Below are 20,223 nucleotides of genomic sequence, written 5' to 3' on the forward strand. Positions count from 1 at the left end.
ACAGCTTTAACTTTGCAGATCTATTTAACCAAATTTAATCAATATACTAAAAAAATAGATCCTAATTATTGTATTTGAATAAATTATACATGGAAAAGAGTTTTAAGAAAAAAACCCCACGATCTTTTTATACCTTTTAGTGCAATTACTTTGCTGGCTGGATTCATGATGGCGCTGTCTGCTGAAATTGGTCTTCGAATTGGATTACTTGGGTCATTCATATCAATAATTACCACCTGGGCCTGCTCTCCTACTTTCTCTCTAATGCAGATGAATTTGTCTGACTCCATAGTCAGGGTACTGAAGCCAATGTTTGCTGGGTTTATACCCAGGTTTTGGAGCTGAGGGAAAAAAACAAAAAATATTAATAAATCATATTACAAAGCGAATTAGAAAGACTTGATATTCATGTATTGTTATCATTACAAATCCTCACTTAACCATTATTGCTTCAAGGTCAACAGTGACAACTCCATTGATTCAAGTGAGGCAATTACTATAATGGACCTTCTCTCTTCCAACAAATATGGCATTCAATTGTTTTGTTATAACCTTGTAGTTGTAACTTGAGATGTATAACCCTCTGTTTACAACTAAGAGGCAGAATAAATAGATATAAAGGAAAGAGCTACATCTGAGAGCTAGCCTTTATGGGTTAAGGGACCTGAGGTAATCAATGCTTCTTGGTTTAAGATCTTTGAACTATTCCATCTGTCCTCTCTAATCCCCTTTAGCAATTAGTAGTTACTTGTTCATATGCATTGGACCTCAGGAATCTGAAAATTAAATTACAGCATAAAATGAGAGATTTAAAAATTTCACAGGGTTCTTGGTCTAAAGGAACTTGGATTAGCCAGAGCAGACAAACAATACTTTGCAAAAAGTGCCAAAACCAAGATAGGAAAAAGAGATCCTGTCAAAGGAGGCCTACAGGCAAGGGAATGAACGTGAACGCTCAACAGAAGGAAGAACAAATGCTAAGGCCTAGAGATACAAAAGTGTGGTCTGCTAAGGGAACTGTAAGTACTTTTGTAACATTGGGAACATAGACTATGAAAGGCTTTCAGAGTAGAGAATTAAGGTTATAAACACAAGCAAGGGCTAGACTGATAAGCTAAATGTACCCCAGTAAGAATTCTGAATTTATTCTATAGGTAAAGGAAGCTACTTAAGGATTTTAACAAGGAAAATAATGGAATCAGATTTGCTTTGTGTACTCAGAAGCTATTAAAGTATTTGCTAAGCGAATATATAGGACCTAAAGACAGCAGGTCTTTGAAAACTAGTTAAGTGTATTAAGAACAAAAGGCACTTGTTAAAAGAAGACTTCTACCAGAGTGGGTCATTTCTCTGAGTGACTAAATGTAGTATAATAGACTAAGTACCACTCAAAGGCTATCTGAAGGCTTTCTTAGCTTTGACCAGCCTAGGGTTTTTTGTTTTTTTCCTTTCCTCCAATAGATAACAAATTCACATAGAACAAAATCAAACAAAAATTTAAAAGCACAGGAAGCAAAAAAAAAAATCAAGTCTTCCTCCTGCCTTTGTTCCCCAGATAGCCTATTTCCCTTCCCAGAGACCATCACTGTCACTACTCTCTTGTGGACTGGCTGAGCCAAATTAAATGTATTTAACTTAAATTCTTTTGTCAAACTCTTCTGCCAATAGTGCTTAACTATAACCAGACCAGGATCTCAAAAAGATATAAGATTAAGAGACTACATTTTACTTTCACTTCCCTCTTACACCTCAATGACTGCAGGCACAACCAATTATGAAGTATAGTTACAGTAACTTAGTCACTGAATACCAGGGCAAGGAGGCAAGCAATTGTCTAACTATTACCACAAACATGGTAATAAAGTAGAAGATTAACTAGTTGTACAAGCTCAAGTATCTGCTGCAGTGCAAGGCAAATACACAAGCTGTGAGATATGTAACTTATATATGAGTTTGGTTACAACAAAACTTTATGAATTATCAATTTTAATTTCTTCCTAACTTTAACTTTTAGTGACTTTTAGTTTCAGAACTAATGGAGGAAGATAAATATAAGTGGTCCTCAACAATATATGAAGACACTGTGTGTGGGCTTAAAGGAAGCCTTGTACAAACCAAATTGTTCGTCTAGTTTCACGTGAGGTGGGTACATTCGTTTTTCTGAGTAGACCAGTCCTCAGACTCTTAAGCTTAATTGATAGTTACCTTTCCAATAATTAAAAATATATTCCAGTAGATCCTAGAGCTCCCAGAACTATATATGTAAAAGCAACAAGTTATCTTCTAGACTACTCTGTAAAATAAGAATTCTATGCTTCTAAGTCACTACCAAGCATTCACCTAAGGCGATTTTGAGTCCCAACTGTCACAGCTTAAATCCTACAATGTCTGAGAAAGTAAAAACAAATAGTGTTAGTCAAACAGTAAAATTAAAAGTAAAACAAGGATGCAGACCACAAACACTACTAATTGAACCCATAAATGATTCTAATAGATTCCTTTTCACCCCTCCACATAAGAGGCAGGTACAAGACAACTGTAAGAGAAGAAAACACTATTAGAAAAGGCAGCAAAGAGGAGGAAAAAAGGTAAGTCAAGAAATATGTGTTTCTTATTCCCAGCTAGATCTCCAGATAAATGCAGCAAGAAAGGCACATGTTGTCAAAATTCAGCACTGACCTTCAGCCTCAGAGCTGTTTTATTTGCAGAAAAGGCAAAGATCTGGTTCAAAGCGGGTGGGGTTCCTGTACTCCTCACAATTTAGGTAATCCTTATTTTCTTTTCTCATTAAACACATTCTACCAAGAAAGCTATGCATATATATCTTTTTAGTCTTCTCTATCAAGAATGTACTCCATGTGAAACATACACCCTTTATTTAAAAAACAAAATTAAACAAGAGGTAGATGGCAAATTCTCACCAATCCACATATTTAGACATTTTAAGGAGCCTACTTAAGTAATGCCCATTTATACAACTAAATAGGAAACTTCTCCTTCCTAAAAAGCCTATCCCAGTTGTTAGGATAAGTGACAGAACTTCAAGTGACCTATTCCTATCAGTTAACAGAAAGTTACATTTGCTCCCTTCTCTTCAAATAATGTCAGTAAGAATTTTTCCTTACTGGTGATACTTTTCAGTGAGAATGCCCAGGACGCTCACCAATTCTTCCCATATTTTCCTAGGATATGTTCAAAAGGAAAACATCCCAGAACAGTCATAGGACAGGTCACCATCATTAATCACAATTCTGGGTTAGGTGCACTCTTAAAATAGGATCATATAAAAGGATCATAAAGGGATCATATAAAATAGGATCATAAAATAGGATCATTATCACACATACTAGATAACTGTGTCTAGCAATATTCATACAGATTAAAACTTTAAAATACAACATAGGGAATTCCCTGGTGGTCCAGAGGTTAGGACTCCGTACTTCCACTGATGGAGGCCCGGGTTTGATCCCTGGTCAGGGAACTAGGATCCCGCAAGCCACTCAGCGCAGACAAAAAAAGCCAAAAAACACCGTAATGTTTTTAAACAGATTTCATTTTCAAAACAGCACATACTAGCCATAAGATATTCTAGTCAATCATAAAGGTCTGATGGTGTATGAGCTATCTACCACAGAAACTGAATTACAGACTGTAGAAGAAACCACTAATAAATTCAGAGACCGTATAAGCATCTCCAAACTTGCAGCTATTTACAGAAAATATACAACAATATCAGAGTTCTGGCCACATTTTTTATCCTCTCAATTGGCAAAGTGTTGCTACTGTTGAAGATGGGGACATTCTATTTTGAGATATACTTGGAAGTTTCTATAATAAAGTGTTTTTTTTTAAACTTCAAAGAACTTTTATTTTGCTGTTATAAAATAAGAATATGGAGTCAATAAACTTAGGCCCAAGAAAAGGGATTACTTTTTTTGAATAGTTATTACATGTACATGGCAAATAATTCATACTATACAAAAGGGTATATACACTATGAAAAGTCACCCACTCCACGTTTCCAGTAATACCTCTCTCCCCCTAGCAATTAGAGATACTTTTCCATCTTGGATATCCTATGCACACATGAAAGTATGTATTTCCATTCTCCCTTTAAAAAAAAACACTAATGGCACATGCACAAAACTGCTCCCCCTTTAAAGAAAGCCACCCAAACTGTGTAATTTGTTTAGTTTCCAGGCTAGATTTTGGACACTGGTCTGTAAGTGGCAATACTGTAGGACTTGACACGTAAGTCTAGTTCAGATTCCAAAAAATAAGTTCAGTTGTCCATCCCTCAGTATCCATTGGGGATTGGTTTCAGGACCCCTCGCAGATACCAAAAATCCACATTTGCTGGAAAGTCCTTCATATGGATGGGAAACCACAGATATGGAGGGGAGGGCTGACTGTAAATATTAATAGATTTACTGTTAATCAGCACACCCAAAACTCTGGAGTGCCCTGGAATTACATTTTACAAACGATAAAAAAATGATTCCTTTTCCCTCTGCTCCCCTCCTCACCCCAATTTGGATTAACATGCCAAGAGAAAAAAGTGAGACACTGCATTCTTAGTTTTGAAGTGAAAAATAGTATTTCAGATTCCCCATAACCTAGAGAACACAGAGGGTTTCTTCATTCAAGTAGACAATTACTGTACAAAAGTATAACTCTGATTATAAACTACAAGTGCTATCCAGAATTAGTTCTGTGGATTCCTCATAAGAGCCAAAATGTCTGGGTTTAGCCCTAGTTTTGCTACATAAATGATCATGGGCAAATCAATTATCTCTGTATATCCATTTCCTCACCTGAAACATGTGAGATGATAGTACATATCCCACAATTGTGAGGATTTAATGTGAAGTGCTTTCAGAGCAGTGCCTTACACATAATAAAACTTCAATAGATACTATTAGTACACATAACACATCAGTACTTAGGCCAGCTCAAGGTAAGCTTTTTTTGTATTTGCATTTTATCTGCTTAATACAGCTGTCCTAGAAGTTGGCTGAAATTCTGGGTGTGAATTTCTTTTGATTACTGATAAAAGATTACTGGTCTCTGGGTGCTTAACTTATTAAACACTGAATTTTTGTTTGTTTTTTCTTTCAAGAAAAGGAAATTACTTTTTAAAATTTCCAATTCTGCTCTTTAATTTGCCTAACTAAATTTAGGTAGAGGGACTTCCCTGGCGGTCCAGTAGTTAAGACTTCGCCTTCCAATGCAGGGCATGCAGGTTCAATTTCCGGTCGGGGAGCTAAGATCCCACATGCCTCACAGCCAAAAACACCAAAGCATGAAACAGAAGCAGGGGCTAACCTGGTGGCACAGTGGTTAAGAATCCGCCTGCCAATGCAGGAGACATGGGTTCGAGCCCTGGTCCAGGAAGATCCCACATGCCACAGAGCAACTAAGCCTGTGCACCACAACTACTAAGCCTGAGCTCTAGAGTCCGCAAGCCACAACTACTGGAGCCCGCGTGCCTTGAGCCCGTGCTCCCAACAAGAGAAGCCACCAAAATGAGAAGCCCGCGCACCGCAACGAAGAGTAGCCCCGGCTCGCTGCAACTAGAGAAAGCCTGCGTGCAGCAACGAAGACTCAACGCAGCCAAAAATAAAATAAATAAAATAAAATAAATAAATTTATATTAAAAAAGCAATATTGTAACAAATTCAATAAAGACTTAAAAAGATTTTTTTAAAATAAAGTTAGGTAGAGATCAGAATCTTCAAAATCACATAACATGGAATCATGTAACATATTCATGCTAAGTAACCCTATTTTATTTCAATTCTTATTTTTAGGGGCACTATGGAACAGTATTGCTAAGGCTTTCTAACAAACTTGGCAAATATGTCTCCTACACCTTCGTTTAGGGAGCAAGCCGGGAAAGCTAATGCAAACAAAAGGCATAAGGTCAGTATCATAAAAAATTCTTTACTGTAAAGAGCTCAAGGCTAAGAAATAGAAGGTGAAATGGAAAGCAGGCTCAGCGTTTCTCCCCTTAGTGTGCAGAAGAGTTGAAACTACCTGGTTCAGAGACATACACTGCCTCTTTCTCTTCCTTCTACCAAACCTTTCCAAAACCAAAATTTCCCAACTTTTCCTAATCTGCCCATGCCCCACAATTTCAGATCCATTTATCCAACTAAACCTTAAGCTCCTCAAATAAAAGAACTTTCTTAAAGAATGAAAGCCTCTCCCATCTCTTCTTTTCAATATGCCTAAAATTCTGGAGGCCTAAATATTCTTACACAGAAGGACAACATTCCTTTACTATATGTATACTGCTAATTACTTTTCAGGACAATTATAGATTAAAAGAGATTTATGAAACCCAGGAGTCCAACACTAATATAATAAATATAAAAGGAAAAGTTGTTTCTTGGAGAAGAAAGCTAACTTAAAAATGGTGAAAGACAGCAGAAACTAACACAACATTGTACAGCAACTATACCCTAATTTTTTTTAAAAAATGGTGAAAGATCAATGGAATTCTTTAAAAGTCAGTATTTTGCAGTCAACACAATAATTGATTTGGGCAAGGATCATCAATGGATATTAAATTAATGGATGAAATTTTGAGGAGTAACACATATTTACAAAGTCTCAAAATATCTCCCGGGCTTCCCTGGTGGCGCAGTGGTTGAGGGTCCTCTTGCCGATGCAGGGGACACGGGTTCGTGCCCCTGTCCGGGAAGATCCCACATGCCGCGGAGCAGCTGGGCCCGTGAGCCATGGTCGCTGAGCCTGCGCGTCCGGAGCCTGTGCTCCGCAACGGGAGAGGCCACAACAGTGAGAGGCCCGCGTACCGCAAAAAAAACCAAAAAAAAACAAAAAAACCCCCACTAAAGTATGCAGTGGCAAAGAGACATCACATCAGCAAACTACTTTCAAACAGTTCAGTAAAAAATGTACGTAGAGAGGCTAAAGAGGATAAGTCAAATGTAAAAAATGATAAGAACTGACACATCTGGGTAAAGTGTACAAAGAATCTTTGTACCATTCTTCAAACTTTTCCGTAAATCTCAAACTCTGTATGAATAAAACGTTTCTTACAAGAAACTTAAGAGTCGCAACTGAAAGCAACATGTAGATCTTGCTTGGATCCTGCTTTAAAGAAACCAAATAACATTTGGGGCCAATCTGAATTCGGACTGGTTTTTAGGTACTGAGGAACTGTTAACTATTAGGATGCTATAATGATATCGTGATTGTAAGAAAATGTCCTTATCTTCTAAAGATGCATGCTGGAATATTTATGAAATGTCACAACAGCCTGAATTTTAAAAAATGTTTAATTAAAACAAAAAAGCAAATACAGCAAAATATTATTAAAAATCTAGATGATTGGGTATATGCTCTTCCCAGTATTATGAAACCTTGCAATTTTTTTTTTTAAGTTTTAAAAGAGGGATGAATCTCTGCTCTTATAGGTTACAGAACTTGAAAATTACATTGCAATTGTAGGGATTAGACTTTTATTAGGCAATTTACCTGTAGGGCAGGAAGGAAGAACACAACTTCAAAAGGTAAAGATGAAAATCAAACCATTCAAAGAGTGACATAATTCCAGAGAAAGAGTTTATGCTCTGTAAAGGAGCTGTATAATGTCTGCCCTATCAGAACTGAGAGGTTTGCTACACTGTCCAGTATGGCAGCCACTGGTCCATGCAGCTATTTAATTTTGTTCAGTAAATAAAATTTAAAATTCAGTTCCTCATTCACATCAATCTCATTTCAAGTACTCAACTATCACATGTGACTACTGTATTGGAAGGCACAGAATACAGAACATTTCCATCATTGCACAGTTCTACTGGAGAGCACTGTTTTCAGAAGTTTTTCTTGGGAATCCGACAAGGAGAAAGGGAGAACTTCTTTTACATTAAACTCTGGTAAAATATAAAGGATAGTTGGCAAAGAAACACTTTCATCTTATATAAGGATTTCTGACAAGGGGAAGCAGGGAAAACTAGAACTTTCAGGTTTCAAAGTCCAGATATCTGTGGGAGGCTTTGGGGGAAAAAAATCTACAAAGTTCAATGGTAGCACAAGAAAGAGCCCAAGGAACAGCACACCTAAGTCTCGGTGCCTCTTTCAAGAAATCACTAAACATTCAAATAGCTAAGGCCCAAGTTATAAGGGACTGAGAAGTACTGAGAAGGTACAGATAATAATAAGATGTAATTCCTTCAGAGAACATGAGAAAAGAAAGGCCCATCTCTGTGCCTGAGAAACTACCACTGCCTCAGTTTCTAAGATGCTCATCAATATCATAAAGCTTTTGGGTAAAGAGTATCCAACGGTAAGATGAATCCCCAATTTCAACAATGTTAACTGTGAAAGAGATTGTATTAAAATTAAATATGGTAAAAAAAATTGTTTTAACTTCAGCAGTATTAGATTCAGAAATCTAAGTTATATACTCATCAGTTTTTAATGCTTTAAGCTTTGTTTTTTCTTGTCTTGGTTTTGAAACTGTACTCGATTTAACTGTACATGTGACAAACAGAAAAGAGAAAGTGTCCATCCCTGTTTGAGGGGGAGCAAGGCATGCCTAGGTGCTGCACAAAAGGTTTAAGTGATTTAACATACAGCAAGCACTTAGAACACAGTGGGGGCACATAAGCACTCTATTTTAGGGATTTCTATCCTTTTACAGTTATTTAGCTCTGGGACTATGGTATCATGACAACTATTCTAAAACAGGTTGGGTCTGATGTCATGCTACTAACATTACATAGTCAAATCCAGGGAAACCCAACTTGCTTTTTTCAAAATTCTTGTTACTAAAGACAGCTAGCAAAGCCTTCTTGTATCAAGGAATCAGGAAACCCACTGATGGTGAGTCAGCATCTTAGTAGACTACATTAGTGATCAAACTATGAAAATATTGTTAAAGGAACTGAATGGACTCTCTCTCTCTCTCTCTCTATATATATATATGTATATATTTAATCCAATAGTATACATGTATTAAAAAGGGTAGAGGGACTTCCCTGGTGGTCCAGTGGTTGGGACTCCAAGCTTCCACTGCGGGGGGTGCGGGTTCGATCCATGGTCGGGGAACTAGGATCCCGCAGGCTACATTGTGCAGCCAAAAGTTAAAATAATAAAATAAAAAGGGTAGAAAATTCTGGCATATGACAATTCAACCAAGGAAAACCAGATTACTTTTTCAATGCCCAATTCTCTGACTGGCTAAAGATGATACTCTCCATCAGCACAACGTCTGTCTCAGCAATCAATCACAGTTGTGTCTGTGCCTACAAATATCACATAATTAAAGGAGTAATAAGTTTGCTTTGAGCTTACTAATTTCAACCAGCGCTTATTACATGTGATCAGATAGGAACACTCATTGGAAATAGACTTCTTTATAAGCACACCCGGTAAGTATGCTTCCTAATGAATGACTAGTAGACTCAGAACAGAACTCATTTACCAGCTGAAAATCAAAATACATTAAAATTTGTGTTTATGGGGTTTCCCTGGTGGTGCAGTGGTTGAGAGTCCGCCTGCCGATGCAGGGGACACGGGTTCGTGCCCCGGTCCGGGAAGATCCCACATGCCGTGGAGCGGCTGGACGCGTGAGCCATGGCCGCTGAGCCTGCGCGTCCGGAGCCTGTGCTCCGCAACGGGAGAGGCCACAGCAGTGGGAGGCCCACGTAACGCAAAAAAAAAAAAAAAAAAAAGAAAATTTGTGTTTAGGACAGCATTATTAAGGATTATGTTTCACAATTAGTGCTTGGCTTTACACTTTCCAGTTCCTTCCTCGTTTCATCTGAATTGTTAGAATGTAAAGGAAGCATGTACAGCTACTGTATTTCAGACAAGGACATTTTGTGCTGTGCTCTATGTATAATCCTATTTCAGTTACCTTTTCTGTAAATGAATCTTGTATCTTGACAAAGACTTAAGTGCTACTGCTATAGAGTTAAGAGGTCAACAATTTTCGAGTCCTGCTGATACTTGGATGTCACCCAATACAGATATTTTTAGGTGCTTGAAGATGTGGTTAACTTCCTATCCCAAGGATTTCACTCAGCATAACTTCCTTTAAAAGTTCCAAAACATCCTCTACCTTCACTAATATTAATCACAGTGAAGAAAATGCTGACAACAGTAACTTCATTGAGCCCTTCCAGGAAACTAGCAGAATGTCAAATAAAAACTGCAGTTTCTGTCTTCTACAGGAAATAAATAAAAATGCTGAAAGTGCAGCATTCCTTTAATTCTTTCATCAACCGTATACCAGCCATTGTTTTCTATGTGCTCCACACATTTTAAGCAACAAATAAAAATGCCCTTGTGGACCCCACACTTAAACATATAGATTTATTTCTACTCCATGTTAGTGTTTGAGGCAATCATTCTCAGGAGAATTTTTTTTTTTTTTTTTTTTTTTGCGGTACGCGGGCCTCTCCCGTTGCGGAGCACAGGCTCCGGATGCGCAGGCTCAGCGGCCATGGCTCACGGGCCCAGCCGTTCCGCGGCATGTGGGATCTTCCCGGACCGGGGCATGAACCCGTGTCCTCTGCATCGGCAGGTGGACTCTCAACCACTGCACCACCAGGGAAGCCCAGGAGAATTTTTTTACTCTGGTCACTCCATATTGTTAAGTAATACATTCAGGAAGGAACCACAGTTGGAGACAGGAACTATAAGACTACTAGCTTTGGTAAACTATCAAGAGACTCAAAGAATTTTTCCTACTTGTAGCCAACTACTAACTGGAAAATTAAAAAACCTTTAAATGTAACTCGTTCTTTAAAAATAATAATCCAATAATTTGATGAAATATCACATATCAATTCTGACCAAGCTGCAGGGAAATACAGGGAAGTTTTTACACCTCAAACCTTGCAGATAGGTATGGCTCCCCAAGGTTATGCCCTTTCCTGTATAAATGCCATTCAGCTGGCACATAACAACTGAATGCTACCCAAGCTATGACTGGTTATGGAAATGCAATCTAAAGCAGGACACACGATTTAAGGGAGGGCAGAGCTACAAAGATTGGGAGAGAACACATGGAAGTAAAAAACACCAAATAGGGTATTCATTTTCCCAAGTAGACTATTCCCTGGTCATCCAAAAAAGCTTTTGATAGCTGCTGGAGAGAATGTGGAAATATTGCAACTCTCATATACTGCTGATGGGGATGTAAAGTGCTGTAGCTGCTGTGAAAAAGTTGGGCAGTCCCTCAAAAAGTTAAAATATAGAGTTACCATATGACCCAACAATTCCACTCCTCGGTATATATCCAAAAGAACTAAAAATATGTATTCAAACAAAAACCTGTAATGTTCGCAGCAGCACTATTCACGATACCCAACAGGTAGAAAGAATCCAAATGTTCATGGATCAATGAAAGGACAAATAAAATGTGGTATATCCATTCAATGGAGTATTATTCAGCCATAAATGAATAAAGTACTGATACATACTACACGGATAAACCTCAAACAGTATGCTTAGTGAAGGAAATTAGACAACAAAAGGTCACACATTGTATGATTCCATTTATAGGAATAGATAAATTCATAGAGACAGAAAGCATATTAGTGGTTGCTGGGGGATGGGAGGAGGGAGGAAGGAGACTGCTTAATGGATATGAAGTTTCCTTTTGGGGTAATGAAATGTTTTAGAACTAGATACAGGTGATGGTTGCAAAACACTGAACTTAACTAAATACCACTATATTGTTCACTTTAAAATGGTTAATTTTAATTTTAGATATGCTTAATATATAATTCATGTAGTCATTTGACAGTTTATATAGACATTTAAAATTATAAAATAATTAACTCAGAAATGTTTTTCTACTGTTCATATTTCAGAAACCATTTTAAACTCTTCATGCGCATTTTTTACATCAGTGTCTTCATTAGCAGTGGAAAGTCATCTGCATTCCATCAAAGTGCTTTTTAAAAATTCATTATGGTACCATCATGGGAAATTTATAACATGCCTCAAATTTCTATTTCTGTATTAGGAGAGGTGTTTTTACACTTGTTTTTTGGATTAGTCTCCAGAAACACCTCCCTAATGGACTGGTTTATGAGTGAAATTTAAAATGTTTGCTTACAACATCCAACAGTTGTAATTGTGAAGCCATACAGAGAGGAATAATTATTAGGTGTGTTAAATTTACCTCTTACCAATCCAGCTGATTTCAAGTCCATGGTAGCCTTCCCTGAACAGTGCTGTAGTATTCAATTCAAACAGAAGCAACTGTAAAGGACTCAGTAATACAGACACTTGGTAAGACTTTTAATATAAGGAAACTTTTTCCTGCGGAATATTTTATGGTTAAAAAAAGACACCTGCCTTAGATTTGCATAGTTCAAAAGGAAAGAATGTAAAGTACTGTAGAGAGTTGGGAAAGAGATGGATTTTGTAAACCATGTTCTCCCTATAGGTTTATTTCCCTAATTATTAATCCTCAAATAATGAGATCTACCCAAAGTTAGTTTTTTGCCAAGCTGAACATATGTGGATAGTCTTTGGCTTCCCTCTGTCCACTTTAGTGGTTTTTAAGTCCTCTTTCTCAGATGAGCAGCTGGTCAGAAATAGACGAAGGCAACTCTCAACCCAATTCTCATTTTTCATCTACCATGATTCCCAGTTTCAACAGAGGGGGGTCATTAAACACTGCAATCACCTTCCCTACTTCAGAAATGGACTGGATGTAGAAAATGAGAAGGAGAGAGTCTGGTGTAACTCTAAGATCTTGTCTTCAATAACTGGATAAATGGGTAATTTTTTCCTTGACCATAGCATATATGTTCAACTCAACTGGATAAAGAGAGACTCCCCTCCAGCATAGGGGCTAAGGATTAATATCTGTATGGGCTAAGTATCATGATATAAATACAACCACATACTATAGGCTAACTTTACAACTGCCAGAAAGTATTGTTTTAAATATAATAAAAGAGGAAGTTGAGAAAAGCTAAAAAGAGCTCGGATTAAACATGTGAAACATTTTCCACAACGGTATATTGCAGAATTTAAATTTTTTAACGTGACCATACGGTTTTAATGGACCCAGTTCCTATTCTTTCAAAAATAAGCTTTAAAATCTGCCGTACTTCAGGGGACTTCCCTGGTGGTCCAGCAGTTAAGACTCCGCTCTTCCAGTGCAGGGGGCACAGGTTCGATCCTGGTTAGGGAACTAAGATCCCGCATGCTGCATGCCGCAGCCAAATAAATAAATAATAAAATCTGCTGTACTTCAGAACTTAAAGAAAAGTCCTTACTTACCCAATGATTCAGAAAAGGAAGTACCAGTATTACTGGCAGTTCTGTCTCCAAAGCACAATCCTACAAATGTGTAACCATATTCCCCTCTACGGTTATGCTATTCAAACTGAGCAAGCATGTTCTACTCCCACTTTTCCCATCCCCCCTCGCCAAGCATAACAGTCTTCCTTGAGTTCTATTCACGTTTTACATTAGAATAAACACAAAAACATAAATAATACAGTAAAATAGAAAGCAGAAGTTTCCTGCTTTCACAAGTGGCTTCAAGCTGGAACATATTCACTCTCTTGTCACTAAGGAAAAGTCTAAGAGAAATTTGAGAAGTTTAGCCTTAGGACAGGGATATAGATAATCTTGGTTATTACAAGTTAACCTGATTCCAATCATTCTGCACAATTTTTTAGTGGGAACTTGGATAAAGCCCTTTAAAAAACATCATCTCAATAACCGTTTAAGGCATAGAAAATCCAGGTGTTGGTTCACTGGCCCCTAATTTTCTCATAAAAACTACTGACCTAAAAACATACTAGTAGAATGTATACATCAAAGAACACCACAGCATACATACAAATTATACAGATCATTCACCAAATGAGGCAATGTGCCACAATGAAAGAAGAGCAAATATTACCACCCACTCACTAGCTGTGTGACTCTACAGGTTAACTGCTATGAACTTCAGTTTCCCCATCTGCAAAATAAGGCTAACCCTACCTACCTGAAGGGATGTTCTTGCCAATCAAATGAGATCATGAACATAAAAGATTTAGCAGAGGTCTTGGCACACAGTAGGTGCTCAAATAGCTATAATGGTCAATTTATTCTGATCTTGTAGATTTCAGGACAATTAGGATTTGATGAATAGTTATTCCCTCTGAACTAGGATAAACTATCATAAATTATGTAAACTATCTTAAATTATGTCTTTCATAACACAAAAGAAGAGACACAAAAATCTGAGTCTGACAGATGGGTTTTGCATAATACATTCAGATCCAAGCCTCCTGTCACCCCCTGAGTTAAGAGCATTAGCCTCAGGCACTTGGCCAAGTAACGGTGGGGGAAAAAAAGAAAAGATACCCAAGAACTGGAAACTTTGCTACAGCTTAGAATTTGATTTTATGAAATAGCTTTAGCATGGCTATGTAAATAAATTTTAAAAAACAGCCTTGTTCTAATATGAAGGACTAAAATATCAGCTATGAACTCACTTCCTATCTAAGTGAGAACATACACTTCTGCACTACCATCTTATAGGACATATAAATACTAACAAAGGCCTGACTGGCATTCCAGGTGGGTAATTTATCAGATGTGGTTTATCAGGAGTCTGACCAAGGAACACTAATTAAAGATGTACCAACGGCACATGTGAGCACTCATGGGCTATTATAAAAGATTAATTAAAATTTTTTCTTCCTTTTGAGCAGTTTCAGAGCAGAATCAATTTTGTGTCATATGAATATTTGTATTAAATCCTGCACAATATCGAACATTCAATAACATCCATGGTTACAATTATGTGTGGACAGCCTCTGCCAACTAATCAATGCAAGCACAAATGCAAGCTGCAGTCAGTTTTGTTCACCACTTTGTCCCGAGTGTAACATAATTGTTGATACATATAGTAAATATTCAAATCTCAGGTGAGTACCAAATATTTATAAACCATAAAAATCTAGGTCTTAAATCTGCAAAATAAAATGTTGTCACTGGTTAAGAGATAGATACCTGAATAGAATATACTGGACAAAAATTATATAGCCAACAATTAATACCCTTCAAATGCTACACCAAGTACTTTCACATACATGGTCTCAGATCTTCACGGTAACTTTGTGAGGTAGCACACATATTTTACAGAGAAAAAGGAGCAAGAGGTTAGTCTTAACCTGCCTTCTCCAATACTGTAGCGACATTTCACAAGCCACATGTGGTTCTGAGAACTTCAAACGTGGCTACTCTGACTCAATTTTCAAGTTTAAGTTAATTAAAATTAAATAGTAATTCAACTTTAAGTTAATTAAAATTAAATAGTAACTGTTAATCGAGTCAATTATGGAAAACTTATGTTTGGAACAACCTACATGTGCAAACCTGCTTTTTCAACTGTAAATTTTATGAAAGCTAAATACAGGTCAAATATATCCAATGAAAATAGGGTCTGAACTGAGATGTGCTCTAAGTGTAAAATACACAGCAGATTTTGAAAATTCAGTACCCCCCAAAAAGGAATGTAAAATATCTCATCTGAAAAGTTTATACTGATTGCATGGTGAAATTATAACATTTGGGGTACACTGAGTTAAATGAGACATTAATTTCACCTGTTTTTTACTTTTAATATGGCCACTGGAAAATGTAAAATTACAGATGTGGTTCATATTTTTCTACTGGATGGAACTGGTCTCAACAACCTCCAAACCCCTGATCTGTCTACTATATGGCATCATTAACCACATGTTAAACCAGAAGAGAAGTCACCTTCTCAGGGAAAAGTCCAACAGATAAAAAAGCACACTAGGATACTAATAACTTCTCCTCTTAAGGTCAATCATTGTTTTTCTTCAAAATACTTAGTGTCAGAAGACCTAGGTTCAAATCCCACTCTGACAGGTTCCCTAGGGCACTAGTTTGAGTCTCACTTTCTCCTACTGTTTAAGAAGGATATCTGGGGGAATTAGATGAAGACGTGGAAGCACCCAGCCACATTCATAGGACACAACAGACTCTCACAAGAAAGTCTGCTGCTCCTTCCATTCACTAGTCACTGTTCATCATCACTTCCCAAAAGAGACAGTATTCAACCAACACTTTCTATTAGTGAATGTTTTAATTTTAGCAACAAAATGTTCTAAACATATAAATATAGGTGGCCAGATAAATCTTCACTCTTAAAAAGCACATCAGAATGGCCTGTAATTGCGCAGTCCCATGTCGTAGTCAATAGCTTCATGTAGCTATTTACATTTACATTAACTGAAAAGAAATAAAAGTAAAAATTTAGTCCCTCAGTCACAATAACCACATTTCAAGTGCTCAATATGGCTATGTAGCTAGTATAAATTTTCATCATGGAAGAAAGTTCTATTGGATAGTAACTCTCAAAAAGCAAAAGCCACGCAGTAACAAAGACAGAAAAACATCCTGTTAAATATAATTCAAATATCATTAAGTTAAGGTTCCTGAAATCATGTATTTCACTGCACACCAAAATGAAAATGATTGTGATTCTACACACAGTTTCATGCCTTAAATTATTTCCTAAACAGAGTGAAAGCACATTCACTAGAATTAGCCACACCCCTTTAAGTTGAGTAAACTGACCATTAGGAAAATTCTGAAAACCTTGATATATCTTAAACTCAGAAGCTATTCCTAAAGTAGACTGCAACATAATTCCAAGCAGTATGCCTCTTCCAGGAAGTACGGTTAAGCATATAATATATCCCAGTGATACTCAGCATTGCTTTCTCTTTGCAAATTAAAATAATCATAGCAAGAACCCCTACCATTGAATGCACAACACATTTATGGATCAAAGGGAAAAGAGCAGGGTTGGGAGACTTTTAATTTCAGACCCAAAGAACCCGGGAATACAGCAGAATATGTCAATTGGCATAAAGATACTTAATAAGCCAAGAAATCAGAGTTGCAGGCAACACTATAGGTAGCCTAGGATTTTTTTCAGAACCTGCAATCCTAGCAAAATCTTGCTCAAATAGGCACTCATCTGTTCACTGCTATCAGCCTCAACATCCTAAAAAAGAAATAAAAACTCCTTTATAACTTAAAATATTAAGCTTCATTTGATGTACTTCTGAGTCCTTGATGACAGACCCTTCAGCTGGCCAAAGTAGTTCCATGGTATAAAAATAAATTTATTTACAGTTCACGCTTTGAAGATTTCACAGGTTAACTCTACACGCAAGTTCCTCAATTCTTGTTCCCAATTTTTATCCTAAGTGTTTCAGAAAGTTTTCTGCTACTTAGCAAACTGGCAGGGGCTGAGAGGTCAAAGACCTAAGTTGCCAATTAAAATAATCCTTATTAATTTTTATACAGCAAGGGATAAAAATGAAAAGTCAGGAATTATATTATCCTGGAAGAAGTTGGTGACTGGGGCTCTGCACAATAATTAATCATTATCAGTTTGAGTACACAGTCACCAAAGCAAGCTTAAACTTAGTCATGGCATATATACTACTCCAAAAACTGAATGAATGAATTCTTCAAGTTTATTTGCAAAGCAACTTTATATGCAACTCTTCAAGTATTTGAGAAGGAAATGGCTTCATTCAAGTGTCTGCAAAAACTCTGAACCACTTAGAAATCAGACCCATATTAAATCTGTCTTCAATCAGTGACATGGTTGGAGTCCAGTCTTTGGAATTATTCAACAACCTTGTCTCCTCATTAATAGAAACGGAAAACTATTGCTCAAACCACCACCAGTCAAGAAACAAGATTTACTAGTGGGCTATATCTGTTTTGTAAAGTAAACAGCAACTATAACTGCTTTTCTTGTGTATGATTTTACACACTTTTGTCTGCAGGAAGATTATATTCCAGAAGCACTTTAGTGTAAGGACAAGGTTGTGTTTTCCCCTCACACTCAAAAACGTTATTTTCCTAACACTCCACATTCAACAGAAGTAACCACAGCAATACAAATTTGGATGGAGCACAAACAAAAACTTGTGTCCATTCTGTCACAATGTTTTTTAACCTTTTGTAAAATAGTGTTCTATTACATCAGATGAGTTATCTGAAAACCAAAAATGACTGAATAAAGTACATTACTTAACTCATTTTTTGAGTAAAGATTTATAATTCATTACATTTCAAGACAAAGAAGCCTTGCTGATGAAAGCAAAGGTGATACCTGTAAAAAAGATGAAATCATGTTGATAGCCAGAATATTAAACCTTTTAATTAACATTTATTTATTGTTATAACAATGTCAGAAAGTAAACAGCCTTCAATGGTAAAGTGTCCAAGAGGCCACTAGTATTAGTGTCATGTCAAACCACTGGCATCTCTTATCATTACGAATTAGTCCTTCAAATGACTGAGCTGAGACAGACCTCTTTAAGGAGGTAATTAGAAAGAAAGCATACTTTATTAATAAATTATTTCAGCCAAAGTAAAACCAGATTGGTGAACCAGGAAAATCAGAAGCTTAGAAGAGACTTAATTCAGTCAAGTCCTCCAATGATCACCTGCCCGGGCCCGCTACGGGCAAGCTGCCAGATAAGACAGTCTGTTGCCTACAGGATAATGCACCATGGGGAAGAACTCTAGAACCTACTAAAGGAAACCAATTACAGACCAAATAACCTGGCATATCTCAGGGCAGGTGTGCTCTATCCCCAGGGGTCGTTCAATTCCATGCAATCCTGAGGAAAGTACTCACGCCAAGCCAACTAGCTGCTCCAAAGATAACCTCTGAACAACTCTTTTCTCCCTTCTAGAACCGAAGAGGGGATAAAAGCCGCACCATTCCCAGAGACATCAAGAAAGTGAAAAAAGGCGAGTCCCCTTAGGAACCTTGACCCCACGCACTCTGAAATTGACACCGCCCTGAGAAATACGTTCCCCCATTCTATCCTCTTTTTTTTTCCTTCAGTGAGCTTCCCAGTTCCTACTGCCTCGGGGAAGGCAAGAGAGGAGCCACTGCCGTTCTCCGCATGGCCGGGGAAGGTGCCTTTCCCGTTGAGAGCCTCAGAGGGAGGAAGAAAAAAGGTTGCCTCTCCCCAACCCACCCGCGCCACAACTCCCGGGTGCAGACACGATGGGGGAAAGGGAAGAGGGCAATGGGAGGTGACAGCCTGCGCTGCCCTAGGGGAAGAGAATTCTTGCTCCGGAAGAAACGCGGGAGAACGCCCCCCCCCACGCCCCGCAACGTACCCAAATGAATGAACTGAATAAAACCGGGGCGGAAGGGTTATTATACGCAGTTCTTGCCATCCAGGAAGCGAAGATAGAGAGGCCTTCAAACCCAGGTATGGCCTCACTGCCCTATGCACCCCGACTCGCTTCCTTTCCACCCAAGCCCCACATCATTTAACCCTTCAAGCTTTCCAAGATAGTGCCCCATCCTCCATCTACCCCAGGAACCGATACCACCACCACCACCATCCCCCCTCCCCCCCGGTTCTCCTCTTTTTGCTTGGGCTCAGACTCCAGCTTCTTCCTTCCTACCTCCCTCTCTCCACAGCCCTCACTAGCTCGGGCCCACCGCACCTGAAGATGCTCCTGAAAACGAATTGGCAGAATCTGGGCCATGGCGCTGTCGGGGGTGTATGGTCTCCTCCTGTCACTGGGGCTGTGGGGCAGTGGCTGCCCGGGCTCTCCAAGGGAGAGGAGGAGAAGGGGGAGGGGGGAGGCTGGGCTCAGCAGGAGAGTCTCCGGGGACGCAGGAAACTGGCAGGCAGACGAAAGAGCTCAGGTCGGGGGCGGAGGCTCCAGGGTCCGCGAGAGCCGCAATGGCGGAACCGGGCGCAGCGCAGACTCCGGAAACGGTTTAGCCCTGCGGAAGGATCCTGGCGACAGAACTCCGCCCAGGTCACCTCACCCCCTCTGCCTTATGTACTCCTCCACGGAGCGCCGCGATGCATCGGAGCGCAGGAATTCGGAGCGTGGGGCGCAGGGCGCTGAGGGCCTCGCTTACTGCTGCGACACGGAGATAAATAGAGGAATCGGAGGGACTACTTTTTGTCTCATCACCTTCCCCAGCCGCCTGCTTTTCCCTCCCCCCCCTTTTTTTTTCGCATTTTGCCACATCATGCGACTAGGGGCGACCAACGTCATTTCCGTGGGCGCTTTGGGTCTCACCCACGTACTTCCGGGTGCACGTGATGCTGGTCAGGAAAGGTCTGCTGATTGCTGCCGGAATGCAGAGCGAGTTCTAGGGAAGTGCGGCGTCTCCTGGGAATGAGGTGG

The 20,223-nt window shown here is 38.7% G+C and overlaps 1 protein-coding gene across 1 annotated transcript in view; it reads right to left on the reverse strand.

Annotated features, from left to right (window-relative positions):
- Positions 1-19,790, reverse strand: part of CLTC (clathrin heavy chain) — a 60,644-nt gene extending 40,854 nt beyond the window's left edge. Inside the window, exons 1-2 of the mRNA XM_082861133.1 lie at positions 19,525-19,790; positions 134-341 (exon numbers count right to left, since the gene is read on the reverse strand). Coding sequence (XP_082717259.1) covers positions 134-341; positions 19,525-19,566 — 250 coding nt within the window. The 5' untranslated portion in view covers positions 19,567-19,790. The remainder of the gene's footprint in view (positions 1-133; positions 342-19,524) is intronic.
- Between the last annotated feature and the right edge of the window lie 433 nt (positions 19,791-20,223).

Source organism: Leucopleurus acutus (assembly GCF_964270905.1).
Source record: "Leucopleurus acutus genome assembly, chromosome: 19".
Lineage (NCBI taxonomy): Eukaryota > Metazoa > Chordata > Mammalia > Artiodactyla > Delphinidae > Leucopleurus > Leucopleurus acutus.